Source organism: Penaeus monodon, chromosome 26 (assembly GCF_015228065.2).
Source record: "Penaeus monodon isolate SGIC_2016 chromosome 26, NSTDA_Pmon_1, whole genome shotgun sequence".
Lineage (NCBI taxonomy): Eukaryota > Metazoa > Arthropoda > Malacostraca > Decapoda > Penaeidae > Penaeus > Penaeus monodon.
Window position 1 is genome coordinate 23,918,404 of NC_051411.1, and position 12,642 is coordinate 23,931,045.

The 12,642-nt window shown below is 48.5% G+C and overlaps 1 protein-coding gene across 1 annotated transcript; it reads right to left on the minus strand.

Moving 5' to 3' along the window:
• Nucleotides 1-9,426: 9,426 nt before the first annotated feature.
• LOC119590015 lies at nucleotides 9,427-11,666 on the minus strand. Its single transcript, XM_037938725.1, has 4 exons — nucleotides 11,568-11,666; nucleotides 10,977-11,095; nucleotides 10,502-10,690; nucleotides 9,427-10,351 (listed from the first exon to the last, which is right to left on the minus strand). The coding sequence occupies exons 2-4, from the start codon at nucleotides 11,086-11,088 to the stop codon at nucleotides 10,245-10,247; spliced, it is 408 nt and encodes a 135-aa protein (XP_037794653.1). The 5' UTR covers nucleotides 11,089-11,095; nucleotides 11,568-11,666; the 3' UTR covers nucleotides 9,427-10,244.
• Between the last annotated feature and the right edge of the window lie 976 nt (nucleotides 11,667-12,642).

Genomic DNA, 12,642 nt, shown 5'->3' on the forward strand with positions numbered 1-12,642 from the left:
CCCTTGCCCCCCTCCCCTCTTCTCTCCCCCCCTTCCCTCCCTCCTTTCTGGATTCTCTCTCCCCCCCCTTCTCCTCCCCTCCCTTTCTTCTCTCTCCCTCCCCCTTTCCCCCCCCTCTTCCTGATTCTCTCTCCCCCCCTCTTCTCCTCCTCCCTCCTTCTTTCTCTCCCTCCTCCCCCTCCTCCCCCCTTTCGACCTTCCCCCCCTTCCCTTCTTGTTTCTCTCTCTCCCCCTCTCTCTCCTCCCCCCCCTTCCCCTCCTTCGGGTTTCTCTCCTCTCTTCCCCCCCTCTTCTGGATTCTCTCTCTCTCTCTCTCTCGTCTTCCCAATCTCTCCTCTCCTCTCTGATGGCTCCTCTCTCTCTCTCTCTCTTCCTCTCTCTCCTCTCTCTCTCTCTCTCGCTCTCTCTCTCTCGTATCTATCTCTCTCTCTCTCTCTCTCTCTCATCTCATCTCTCTCTCTCTCTCTCTCTCTCTCTCTCTCTCTGAATCTCTCTCTCTCTGAATCTCTCTCTCTCTGAATCTCTCTGTCTGTCTCTCTGAATCTCTGTCTCTCTCTCTCTCTATGTCTTTTCTCTCTCTCCTCTCCTCTCTCTCTCTCTCTCTCCTCATCCCTTTCCCCCTCCTCTCTCGTCTTCTCCCTCTGATGTTCTCTCAACAAATCACTCATCTGAATCTCTCTCTCTCTCCTCCTCATCCTCCTCTCTCCTCTCTCTCTCTTTCTCTCTCTCTCTCTCTCTCTTCTCTCTCTCTCACTCCTCCCTCTCATCTCTCTCTCCTCTCTCCCTCCTCTATCCTCTCTCCTCCTTCTCTCTCTCTCTCTCTGTCTGTCTCATCTTCTCTCTTCAGTTCGACCTCATCTCTCTCTCTCTCCGTGTCTCTCTCTTTTCTTCTGAATCTCTGTCTTTCTCCTCTGAATCTGGGGGGGGGGGTTCCCTCTCCTCTCCTCTTGTCCCTCTCCTCTCTCTCTACTTCTCTCCGACTCCCTCTCTCTCTCTCTCTCTCTTTGTCTCTCTCTCTCCCTCTCTCTCTCTACTGCTCCGAGGGACTTCTTTCCCCTTCTCTCTCTCTCTCCTCTCTCCTCTCCCTCTCTCCCTCTCTCTCCTCTCTCTCTCTCCTGCTCCAATCTCACTCTCTCTTATCGACTCTCTCCTTCTTCCTCCCTCTCTCTCTTCTCTCTCTCTGCTCCCTCTCCCTCCCTCCCCCTCTCTACTCGTTTTCTTCCCTTCTCGGCTCCGTGCCTCTCCCCCCTCCGCCTCCTCTCTCTCTCTCTCTCTCTCCTCTCTCTCCTCTCTTCTCTCCTCTCTCTGAATCTCTCTCTCTTAATCTCTCTCTCTCTGAATCTCTCTCTCTCTCTCTCTCTCTATCTCTGTCTGTCTCCGAATCTCTGTCTGTCTCTCTGAATCCCTGTCTGTCTCTCTGAATCTCTGTCTCTCTCTCTCTCTATGTCTTTTTCTCTCTCTCTCTCTTCTCCCTTTCTCTCTCCCTCTCCCTCTCTCCTCTCCTCTCTCTCTCTCTCCCTCTCTTCTTCTCTGCCAGACTCCTCTCTCTCGTCTCTCTCCTCTCTCTCGATCTCCTCCTCTCCCTTCTCTCTCTCTCTCTCTCTCTCTCTCTCCTGAATGTCCTCTCTCTTCTCTGAATCTCTCTCCTCCTCTGAATTTCTCTTCCTCTCTCGCTCTCTCTCTCCTTCTCTCTCTCTCGTCTCTTCTCCCTCATCCTCTCTCGTCCTCTCTCTCCTCTCATCTCTCTCTCTCTCTCTCTGAATGTCTCTCTCTCTCTCTCTCAGAGCCTCACACACTCTCCGTCTCGTCTCTGAAATCCTTCCTCTCTCCTCTCTCATTCCACTCTCTCTCTCTCCTTCCCTCTCCTCCCTCCTTCCTTCTCTCTCATCTCAATCTCTCTCTCACTCTCCCTGTCCCATCTTCCCATCTCTCTCCTCTCCTCTCTCCCTCCTCCCTCCCTCTCCTCTCTCCGTCCCCCGTCTCTACTCGTCTCGTCTCCTCTCTCTCTCTCTCTCGCTCGCTCTTCCTCCTCTCTCTCTCTCTACTCCTCCTCCTCTCCCTTCTCTCTCCCCTCCTCGTCTCTCTCTCATCTCTCCTCCTCTCCTCCTCTCATCTCTCGTCTCCCTCTCCCCCTCATCTCTCATCTCTCCACTCCTCTTCTCCTCCTCTCTCAGTCTCTCTCGTCTCTCGTCATCCCCTCTCTCTCTCCTCTTCCTCTCTCCTTCTCTCCTCTCTCCCTCTTTGAATCTCTCTCTCTCTCTCTCTCTTTTCTCTTTCTCATCTCTCTCATCCACCGCAACTCTCCCCCCTCATCTCATCCACCTCTCATTCGTCTCTCCTCTTCTCGTCAAGCTCCTCCAGATCCTCATTTCTCTCTCTCCTCTCCCTCTCTCTCTCTCTCTTTCTCTCTCTCCTCATTCTCCTCTCCTGTCTGTCTCCTCTCTCTCATATCTCTCACTCTCTCTCTCTCTCTTTCGTCCAACCTCCCTCCCTCTCTCCATTCTCTCTCTCTCTATCGGTCTCCTCTCTCACCAAAAAGTCTCCTCTCTCTCTCTCTCTCTCTCTCTGAATATGTATGTATATCCCCCCTCTCCCTCTGAATCTCTAAATCTTTCTCTCTCTCTGAATCTCTCTAAATCTTTCTCACTCTCTGAATCTCTCTCTCTCTCTCTCTCTCTCTCTCTCTGAATCTCTTTCTCTCTTTGCAACTCTCTTTCTTTCTTTCTTTTTTCTGTCTCCCTCTCCCTCCGAGTGGACAGAAGTATCATGTGTGACACTTGCCACTGCATGATGTGAACAGGAGGAGAATTCTGTGAATATTCTGTACAAGGAAAGTTTTCAGAATATTTGCATCTTGCAAACTTTTGCTGATCCTTATGGAAACATCATTTGTCCTTAATATGGACTTATCGTCGTTATTATGAAGCGCCGTGAAAGACCTCGTCACGCGAAACGGCCCAAACTGAGAGCTCGCATTTTCTTTTGTCTTGTCCTTGTTGCGTTTCATAGCGGAGGAGGAAAGGAATGTATGCAAACGTTGACGATTCTAAAGACGAGAGGAAGATGTACAAAATCACAAAGTGAGTTTTCGAGATGATTCCGGCCTTTCCATCCGGGTCCCGTGATGACGCAATAACCAGGCAAGAACAAACATAACGTCATCTACCTTCTTTCAGTCTCTCCCTTTCTCTTTTGTGTACCTACTTACACACACACAACACAACACACAAAACACACACACCACACACACACACACACCGCACACACCACAACACACCCACACACCCACACACCACCAACACCACACACGGGGCACACGCACAACATGTATATGCGTGTATATATATATATATATATATATATATTATATATATATATATTAATATATATATATATATATATGTATGTATGTATGTGTGTGTGTGTGTTTATTCATTTATATATTGTGTTTGTATGTTTGTGTTTTCGTTTGTGTTTGTGCGTATATATATTATATATTACATATATATTTTACATATACATACATATATGAATATATATATATATATATATGTGTGTGTGTGTGTGTGTGTGTTTTGTGTGTGTGTGTGTGTGTGTGTGTGTTGTGTGTGTGTGTGTGATTGTGTATGTATGTAATGTATTATATTATATATATATATATATATATATATATAATATATATATGATATGTATTTATATATAATATATAATTATATTATTTTTATATGTATATGTATATGTATATGTATATGTTATATGTATTGTTATATGTATAATATTAAAAAAAAATATATATATATATAAAATTATTTATATATAATATATATATTATATATATATATATCATTACTGGCCTAAAGCAAGCCTTTATACTGTACGAAAGTGCTGAAAAGTGTGGTGGGGGTCTGTCAAACTTTTTCCCTGTTTTCAGGGGGAGGCAAGGCTTTGTCCTTGCACCAACACTTTTCAACACCTGTAAGGGACTGGAAAAGGGGGCAGGCTACTAGCCAAAGTCATGTGGGCAACACTAGGAAATTTTCAAGTCTCAGACCTTGACTTTCCCGATGTGTTGCTTTCCTATCTGAGTCCTTGGAGTCACTGGGGGCGGCTCGTGAGCATTAACAATGAGGCGAAGCCTTAGGCCTAGAGGTCCCCTGGACCAAGACCAAGATTCAGGACTTTGGGGGTGTTAGGGAAACCCGTTCAGTGACCCAATGCTTGCGGTAAAAGCATTGAAGTTACAGAGCGAGTCCAATCTCGGGCGTCAGACCAAAAGTCAGTATGGATTGGTCGGGAAACGGAGCCTTAAAACTCGATCAAAGAGCATTTGGAGATGTGGACTATCAAAAGGACCAAGTGCGTACTTCAAGGCCTTGTACTGCCGTTTTGCTCTAGGGAAAGCAAAAATTGGAGTTCGTCTGGATGCCTTTTTAAGTAAAATTGGCAGGACCATGTGCCCAAACCGGCGGTTACACGTGAGAGGGCAGGGGGTTCCTTGTTACTTGAAACCCGGGATCCCCAAACTCGGTATATGGGCCCCTAGCTCGTTTTCCCTGTGGACCCCCCCTCCCCATCGGTTGTCTCTTGCGAGAAAACCCTGGGTGGGGGAACCGGGGGACGACCCAGGAGATCATGGTTTGGGCAGCACGCGAGACCGTCGCAGGAATTAGAGATGGGCCGGGGGCCCTCCTGGAGACTCGCCTCAAAGGGATCCTCGTGGTTAGCCGAAGGGTGGTGCGGCCTGCGCCCCCTCGACGTTACCCTTCATGATATCATCATCTCATAAGGGGCAAACGCCGACGGGGGCGCATGGCCGCATCCCCCCTTTCGCTTCCAGCCACGGGTTCCCGAGGCGATTCCGGCAGAAACCGGCCCTCTTTAGTTCCTCGCGAAGGTCTGTCGAGCTCCCAAGCCTGATCTCCTAGGCGCCCCAAAGGTCCCTCCCCCCGGGTTGTCTCGCAGAAAACAACCGAGGGCGTTTGCCCCTAGGGGGGGCGAGCTAGGGGGCCAAATTAGCCTGATTTGGGATCCGGATTATGAAGTAACGGTCCCATCCCAGTTCACGGTTAACCGCCGGGGGACAGTGGTCCTCCCAACTGTACCCATGATCCGGGAAAGGGGATTTGTTCAAAGGCGTCAAGGGAGACCCCAAAGGGGCACTGGTACGTCCGGGTTTCGTTTCCCATAGAGCAAACGGGAAAGATCAAGGCCTTGAAGACACAGCTTGGCCCTTCTGCATGGGTACCGACCCCCAAACCCTTGTTGTGGTTCATGGCCCTGTTCCCAGACCAAACCCTCAGACTTCCTGGTCTGAAACCCCCAGAGATATGGACTACGCTCCCAAAGGTATGTAAAATTTTCTGTGACTTAAACGTCCTCGCCCAAGCATGGATCGACTGAAGGGTTCCCCTAGCAGGCCCCCCCAAAAATCCCGAATCTTGGGCTTTGGGCCCGGAGACCTCTAGGCCTAAGGGCTTCGCCTCATTGCTAAATCATCAAAAGCCGCCACAAATGACTCCCAAAGGGCTCGATAGATGGCACATCGTCGGCAAAGTCAGGTCCGAGACCTTAATTTGCCTATGTTGCTCCGCCTGACTTTGGGTATAGCTCTGCCCCTTATCCAGTCCATACAATGTTAAAAGTGGGGTGCAAGACAAACCCTTTCCTCACCCCCAATTAACAGGGAAGAAGTTCGACCCACCCCAAATTTTTCAGCACTTTTAGTACCGTTAGAGGTTGTATCAGGCCAATAATCTGTTCGGAATTCCCCTGAGCCTCAGGATTTCCCATAGCATTCCCGATGCACCGGTCAAACGCCTTCTTGAGGTCGATGTAGGCTGCAAGCAACCCACGACCAAAATCACAGGGGTTCCACAATTTCCAAGGCTAGTATACGGTCTATTGTGGACTTGCCCGGAGTAATCCCAAATGCTCCGGGCTCTGGTGCCCCGTAGGTGGGTTTCGGATCCTTTCAGAAAAATGTGAGCGAGAACCTTGCCCGGTATCTGAGCAGTTAAAAGCCACGGTTTGCTAAGTCCCATCGATCCCCCTTTCCCCCTTTCCCAAAAGGGGTGACCACGCCCTCAGCAGTCAGGGGGAAAGGTACCAGACTGCCAAATGGGAGTCGGGTGTATGCAGGCCCCAGCCCTAGGTTCACCCCAGCCTTTACAATTCGCAGGATATACATATGCCTGCAGCTTTCCCCCTCTTCCGCTTGGAAATCGCCAGCCTAAAACCCCTTTAGGGAAGGAGGGTTCCCCGCGATGGGTGGTCCGGGACAGGGACTGAGACATCGCTTGATCCAAGCAACTGTGGGGGGTCCACCGGGTCAATGTTCAAATACTCAGGCCCCCCGTTTCCGAACCCCCCAAAATACTGGAATCCGTCCATCCGCTGATCGGACTGCAGTCTCTGTGAGGGGGCTTGGTTCATTTTTCAGGGTTGTTTGGAGGGCGAAGGTCTTTACAAGAAATGGCCTTCACCCCTCAGCAAGATTCCTATAATGTTCCTTGTCCCTTTCAGCAGTGTCCGACCCCACGCACCATGGAACGAGCAAGACTTGATTTCCCCTTTAGCCAGCCTTGCGACACGCTTCAGTGGCCCTTTAAAGTCTCCGGGAGATGGTATTTTCCCCTTTTCCTTGGGCGTCCCATGGGCTCCTAGCTGCTTCGGTGTTAGCCTTGAAGGGCCCCACAGAGCAACGGATCCTCAGGTTGCTGGGTTTTTGAAATCGGTCAGAGACTGCCGTGGTGAAACCCCGGGCACACTCCTCCCCCCTTTGTCTGTCCCAAATAAACACCTTAGGGTGGCCACTAGGGACGGGGGGTTTTGAAATGACCCGCAGGGTGCCAAAGCACCTATGTCGGTGCCACGAACTCAGCACTCCGGGAAACCCTGCGTTTCTGGGGCCTCCATCGCGTGCTGAAAGAATGTGGTCGTCTCCTTGGCCCTTACCCGTATCGCTGTACCCAAATCCAGCGTGCGATTGGGCCTGGTACCAGGACCAAATCCCTTTTCTGGACCTAGCAAAGTCCCGGAGAAGAGGCTATTTTCGCTGCTGGGGTCAGCTCCGAGCCATGGGGGCCGACAGACATCTCGTAGCCGCTCGGGCACAGCCCGGGTACCGATTGAAAACGCCCAAAAAATGCGGATGTCTCGCCGGGGAACGTCTGCCACAGATTGAGTTTTGGGGTAGACGCCTCTTTTACATCGGTTTTATTCATCGGTAGGAGGTATCAGCAATAAGAGACAAGAAGCCAAAACATGCTTCAGTCTCAAAGCCCTGATACGTCATCAACCGGTGTCACCTCGACTACCGCGGGCTGAAGTCGACTGGAGATGGCTATGGCTACACCCTGGAGGTGGTGACCATCGCTGCGGCCCGACCAGTAGTAGGTGTAACCACCCACACTGACCGTGCCGCTACCAGGTCTTCTCACCTCTGAGAGGGCAGCCACCTCAACTCCCAGTCGCTTCAATTCCCGCGATAGCAGAGGTAACCGCTCATCCTGCCGCAAGGACCGGATGTTCCAAGCGCCTACCCGGAAAGCACGCCTGAGGTTAAGCCTCGGGTGGTCACTCCGGGTGCACGCCACCTCTGCCGCCCCCGCCAACACAGCCCCAGATAAAGGGGGTCGGCAGGCTGTGGGACCGCCTATCCACCTGTGGGATTCCCGAGGGCTTTCCCCCACAAGCTTCATGGTGGGTTGGCGCCTGCCGGGGCGCAGGCGGGAGGAGTAACTCTCGTTCCAATCCTGCACCCCGACATTTGCCCTCCCAGCTGGACCCACAGCCCGCCTTACTTGCTGGGTGGGAGGGACAACACCCCTCCCCCCAGCATTTCCATTTATACGAGACGTTGCCAGAGGGTCATTCTGGGGGAGGAGGACTGGCAAGGCCCACCTCCCCCGAGCCGCCCCATTACCCCAGGGTGGCTAGGGGGCAGGAGTTGGTACGAAGCCAGAGCGTGTCCACACGCCGGTGATGATGATGATGATATATATACACACACACATACATGTATATGTATATACTTATACTGTATATGCATATGCATAAATATATAAACACATAAACAAAAAAAACAACAACAAAAAAAAAACCATTTGTGTGTGTGTGTGTAGATAGATAAATAGATATTGATATATAGACACTGTGTGTATATATCTATCTATCTATCTATCTATCTATATATATGCATATAGATGGATAAATAGATATAGGTATAGGGATATATAAAGATAGACACATGTAGTGTGTGTGTTGTGTAGATAGATAAATTAGATATTGATATAGATATAGACACAGTGTGTGTATATATACTATATATATAATATATATATATATATATTATATATATATATATATATTTATGCATATAGATGGATAAATAGATAGATAGATATAGGTATAGAGATATATAAAGATAGACACATGTAGTGTGTGTGTGTGTGTGTTTGTGTGTGTTTATGCTTGTGTGTCTGTATCTATCTATCTATACATATAGATAGACAAATTGATAGATATAGATGTAGATAGATACACATACATACAGATGATTCTTGTCTTTCCCTCCGTGTCCCGTGATGTCGCAATAACCAGACAGGAACAAACGCAACGTCATCTTCTCCATCATATCTTCCTCTTCTCTGATTTCTCTTCTCTTCTCCTTCGCTTTATCCCTTTCCTTTCGCCTCCTTTCTAGTATTAATCTCACCTCTCCCTCTAGCTTCTTTCTCTCTCTCCTTTCCCCTCATGCTCTCTCCTCATCCGTCTGCAACCCTTCTCCTTTCTCTCTATCTCTTTCTCTCTTTCTCGCTTTCTCTTCTTACTCACCCCCCCTCTCGCTTTCTCTTCTACTCACCCCCCCCCTCTCTCCTCTCTCTCTCTCTCTCTCTCTCTCTCTCTCTCTTCTCTCTCTCTTCTCTCATCTCTTCTCTCTCTCTCTCCTCTCTCTCACATATATATATATATATATATATATATATATATATATATATATATATATATATATATATTATATATATATATATATATAATGTATTATGTATGTATATTGCTGCAGTTCCTTAGCTCAAATATAGTTCATTGTGACAAAAAATATAAATAACAGTCAGAGACTCCGTTTCATTTCATATTTTATACGCGTTACTGTAGGCCCTATTTGTATCTTTTGTTTATTTATATGTAGTTATATTTATATATACTTTTCTGTAAGTGTCTGAGGTTAGATAGTGTTCATTGTGACAGATAAAATATTAGAGTCGGTAAGTGAATTGTGTTTTTGCTGATATATATCTGCATTTTTGTTTCTTGAAATGGTTTTCTTAGTTCAATTATAGTTCATTGTGAGAAAAAAATATAAGTGAATCATAGACTCAGCGACTTGACAGCGGAAGAAGAAAGCCAAGGTCAAGGAAACATGTGTTGAGCCTCAAGAATTTATTTGCTGTCCCTCCCCTCCCCCTCTCGCCCGAGTGCGATCTCGAGAGTTGGGACTCGAAGTCTGGGGTTAGAGGATAACTTGACCCTCTGGAGGCTTTGTGGGGACGTTTGTGGAGAGACTTATGCCTTCAGTTCTCTGCCTGTCCCCCTCTGCTCTTCTATTCTGTTTGCACTCTCTGTTCTTCCATCTCCGTGGTTTCTTCCGTGGATGGATTCTTGCCAAAAGAGAGTGACTGCGTGCTGTCCAGCACCGGAAGTTGTTGACACGCCTTCCGCTGTAGAGTCGCCACTTGGACTTGTTTGCCGCAGCTGAAGCGAGCGCATTTGGCAGCGCATGTTAGCCACGTCCGCTGTCTTGGGATCCTCAAGGGTGATCACTCGGTTGCCAAGACCACACTTGCGCCTTCCAAATTGGCCGAGGCCGCCCTCCGTGTCCTCCGCGGCGCCGTGGCCACGCCTCTGGTCGAACCACATGCCAAAGTCGCATCTTGGCATTTGCAGCGGGTTCTGCGAGGCGGGTGGGCGTCGCGCGAGGAGCTGTAGCCTTTGAGGGCGCCTCCGTGGCGCTTGTCGACGGGTCCAAGTGTAATCGTCCGTTTCGAAGGACCTGTTTTCCAATGTCTCGTATTGGATTTTCTGAGCACAGGTCGGGTCGGTATTGTCCGTTATACGAGGACCTTTACCGTCCTGTCAGTCCTGCAGGAGACTGTTCATGCAGGTTCTGATGTAAGCGTCCATGTCCTATGGACCTGCCTATCCAAGGTCGCGTCTCGGATTTCTCTCGCTGACGGGTCGAGGAGTCACGAGGCGTTAGATCGGGACCTGATGCGTCCGTCCCCTCCAGGGCTGCTTGGTGCGAGCCTGGACGTCGAGCTGATCAGCCTTGGCGATGCCCCCGGACAGTCGTCTGTGTGAGAAATCAGGAGGAGAAACGTTAGGTCACGGTTGGGCCTCAGGCGAGAGGTGCTCAAGGCATGGCAGACGCAGCACAGAGGCGAGCGTTCTGTGGGCTTTTGCAGAAGCGCACCAGGACGGTCACGCGTCAAGGAATACTGACCTGTGACTTGAGGGGCAGCCGGCGTGTTGGTGTTTTTCGGTGGTGGCTGCGGCGAGTGTCCGGAGGCACATGCGTTGCCGCGGCCTCCTAGCAGCCCCTCCTTGTCAGGAAGTGACGAGGAGGGGCAGCTTCCACTCCCCCATTGTCTTCCTCCACCGATGTAGAGCGTCAGCATCTCCGCAGAAACACCTGCGGGCGAGGATCGAGGATTAGCATGAGGAGGAGCTGATGCGGTTTACCATTCACTCATTTCCATGGCAATCTAACAACCCATATTAACACGTGCATGTATATATCTATTTATATATATATATATATATATATATATATATATATATATATATATATATATATATATATATATATATACACATATACATAGATAGTGTAGATTGATACACATACATACATGTGTGTGCATATATATATAGATTTACTCACACAGACACGTATGAAATTTCCTCTATTTCTTTACCTTTCAACTCGACGAATCTCTTGTTCCTCCGATGACGAAATCGCTTCTTCTCTCGCTCCTTCTGCCGGGTCTCCTGCAGAGCTCGGCCACCGATATCCTGTGCGCGTCTCATGGCGGGCCTTCGGGGGAAAATAAGACAGGTCAGTATGCTTTGGAAGGCTCTCTACTTTCGGTTTCTCCTCAGCTCGAAAACAGCCTTTCAGCCAACGCCTTGGGAACACAGCAACCTGTGCAGGCTCCTCTTTGTATGCAGATGTCCCCTTATGGCGATTTAGATATTTATGGGGATTATTAAAAGTCTGTAGGAATTTTTGTTCGACGAATGGGAGAGTAATTGTGGGACTTCCCAGTGACGTCAGACTGACATGACGTCACGGCAGCCTGGTAAGCTTCCATAGGCGCCGTGTGAATGCTGTCTATAAACATCTGCCGTATACCAATATATAAATAATTGAACTTTGACGTCCGCGATATTAGGAAGTGAAAGTTTCCCAGGTAAAAGAGACTGCAGATTGAGTGTCGAGCCGAGAAAGCAATACAAAAATTCGTTGAGTATGTTATTTCAGGATCGTCACACTGGCGCAAACTTACCGTTGGACACGCCAGTGTGAAGGGAGCCTCAAACTGGTTAATTGCAGTGTAGAATCTCTTGAATCAACGACGCGACTACGATAGTAGGCAGTTTAGCTCCGAGTAGAACGAAAGAGGAGACCGGCGCCTTTATATACGTCGTCCCGAGGAATCGCTGCCAGATACTATGAGACTCCAATTTTTGAAAGGAAAATATGAAACAAAGACCAATTCGGTCAGGTTGCAGCAGTACCTATCCTAAGTCCATCTCTGTAGAATGTTATTTAGATATAAAAGTCATTGTCATTTTGATCCATTTAAACAATTTTCAAAGCATGATGCAATCGTGAAGGGAAACCCCCTTCGGGACGCGAGCGAGCGTAGTCAGGCTGGAAATGGTTGAACGTTTTGGGTTGGAATGTGAGGCCGAGACGATGCTGTTTGTCTGTTATCTGATTTTAAGGATCATATTGAAAGCTGAAAAAGTAAGTGTGTGTGTGTGTGTGTGTGTGTGTGTGTGTGTGTACTAGTGTCATTTTCGGGTAATAATGATAGGCTGGCAGATAGGGTGAGGACTCGGACTCCATTAGTAACAGTACTTCAGGGAGTAAGCCTTGGCATGGACGTTGTCAGGTGTCCTAAGCACTGTTTTTGTCTTGGTTTCTTTTTTGTCGTTTTTACTGACGAGGATATATGTATTGTGTCTGCGAGCCTGTGGGATGGGTGTATATTTGTAAATAGATACATGTATGTGTATGTTTACCTGTCTCTCTGCCCATCTGTGCTTATTTATGTATCTGTTTATTCATTAACATCTCAGAAGGAATGAGATATATATACACAAGAAGAGAGAGAGAGAGGGAGAGGGAGAGGGAGAGAGAGAGAGAGAGAGAGAGAGAGAGAGAGAGAGGAGGAGAGGGAGAGAGAGAGAGGGGGAGAGAGAGAGAGAGTGGGAGAGAGAGAGAGAGGGAGAGAGAGAGAGAGAGAGAGAGAGAGAGAGAGAGAGAGAGAGAGAGAGAGAGAGAGAGAGAGAGAGAGAGAGAGAGAGAGGAGAGAGAGAGAGAGAGACGGAAATACACACACGAATACATTCACG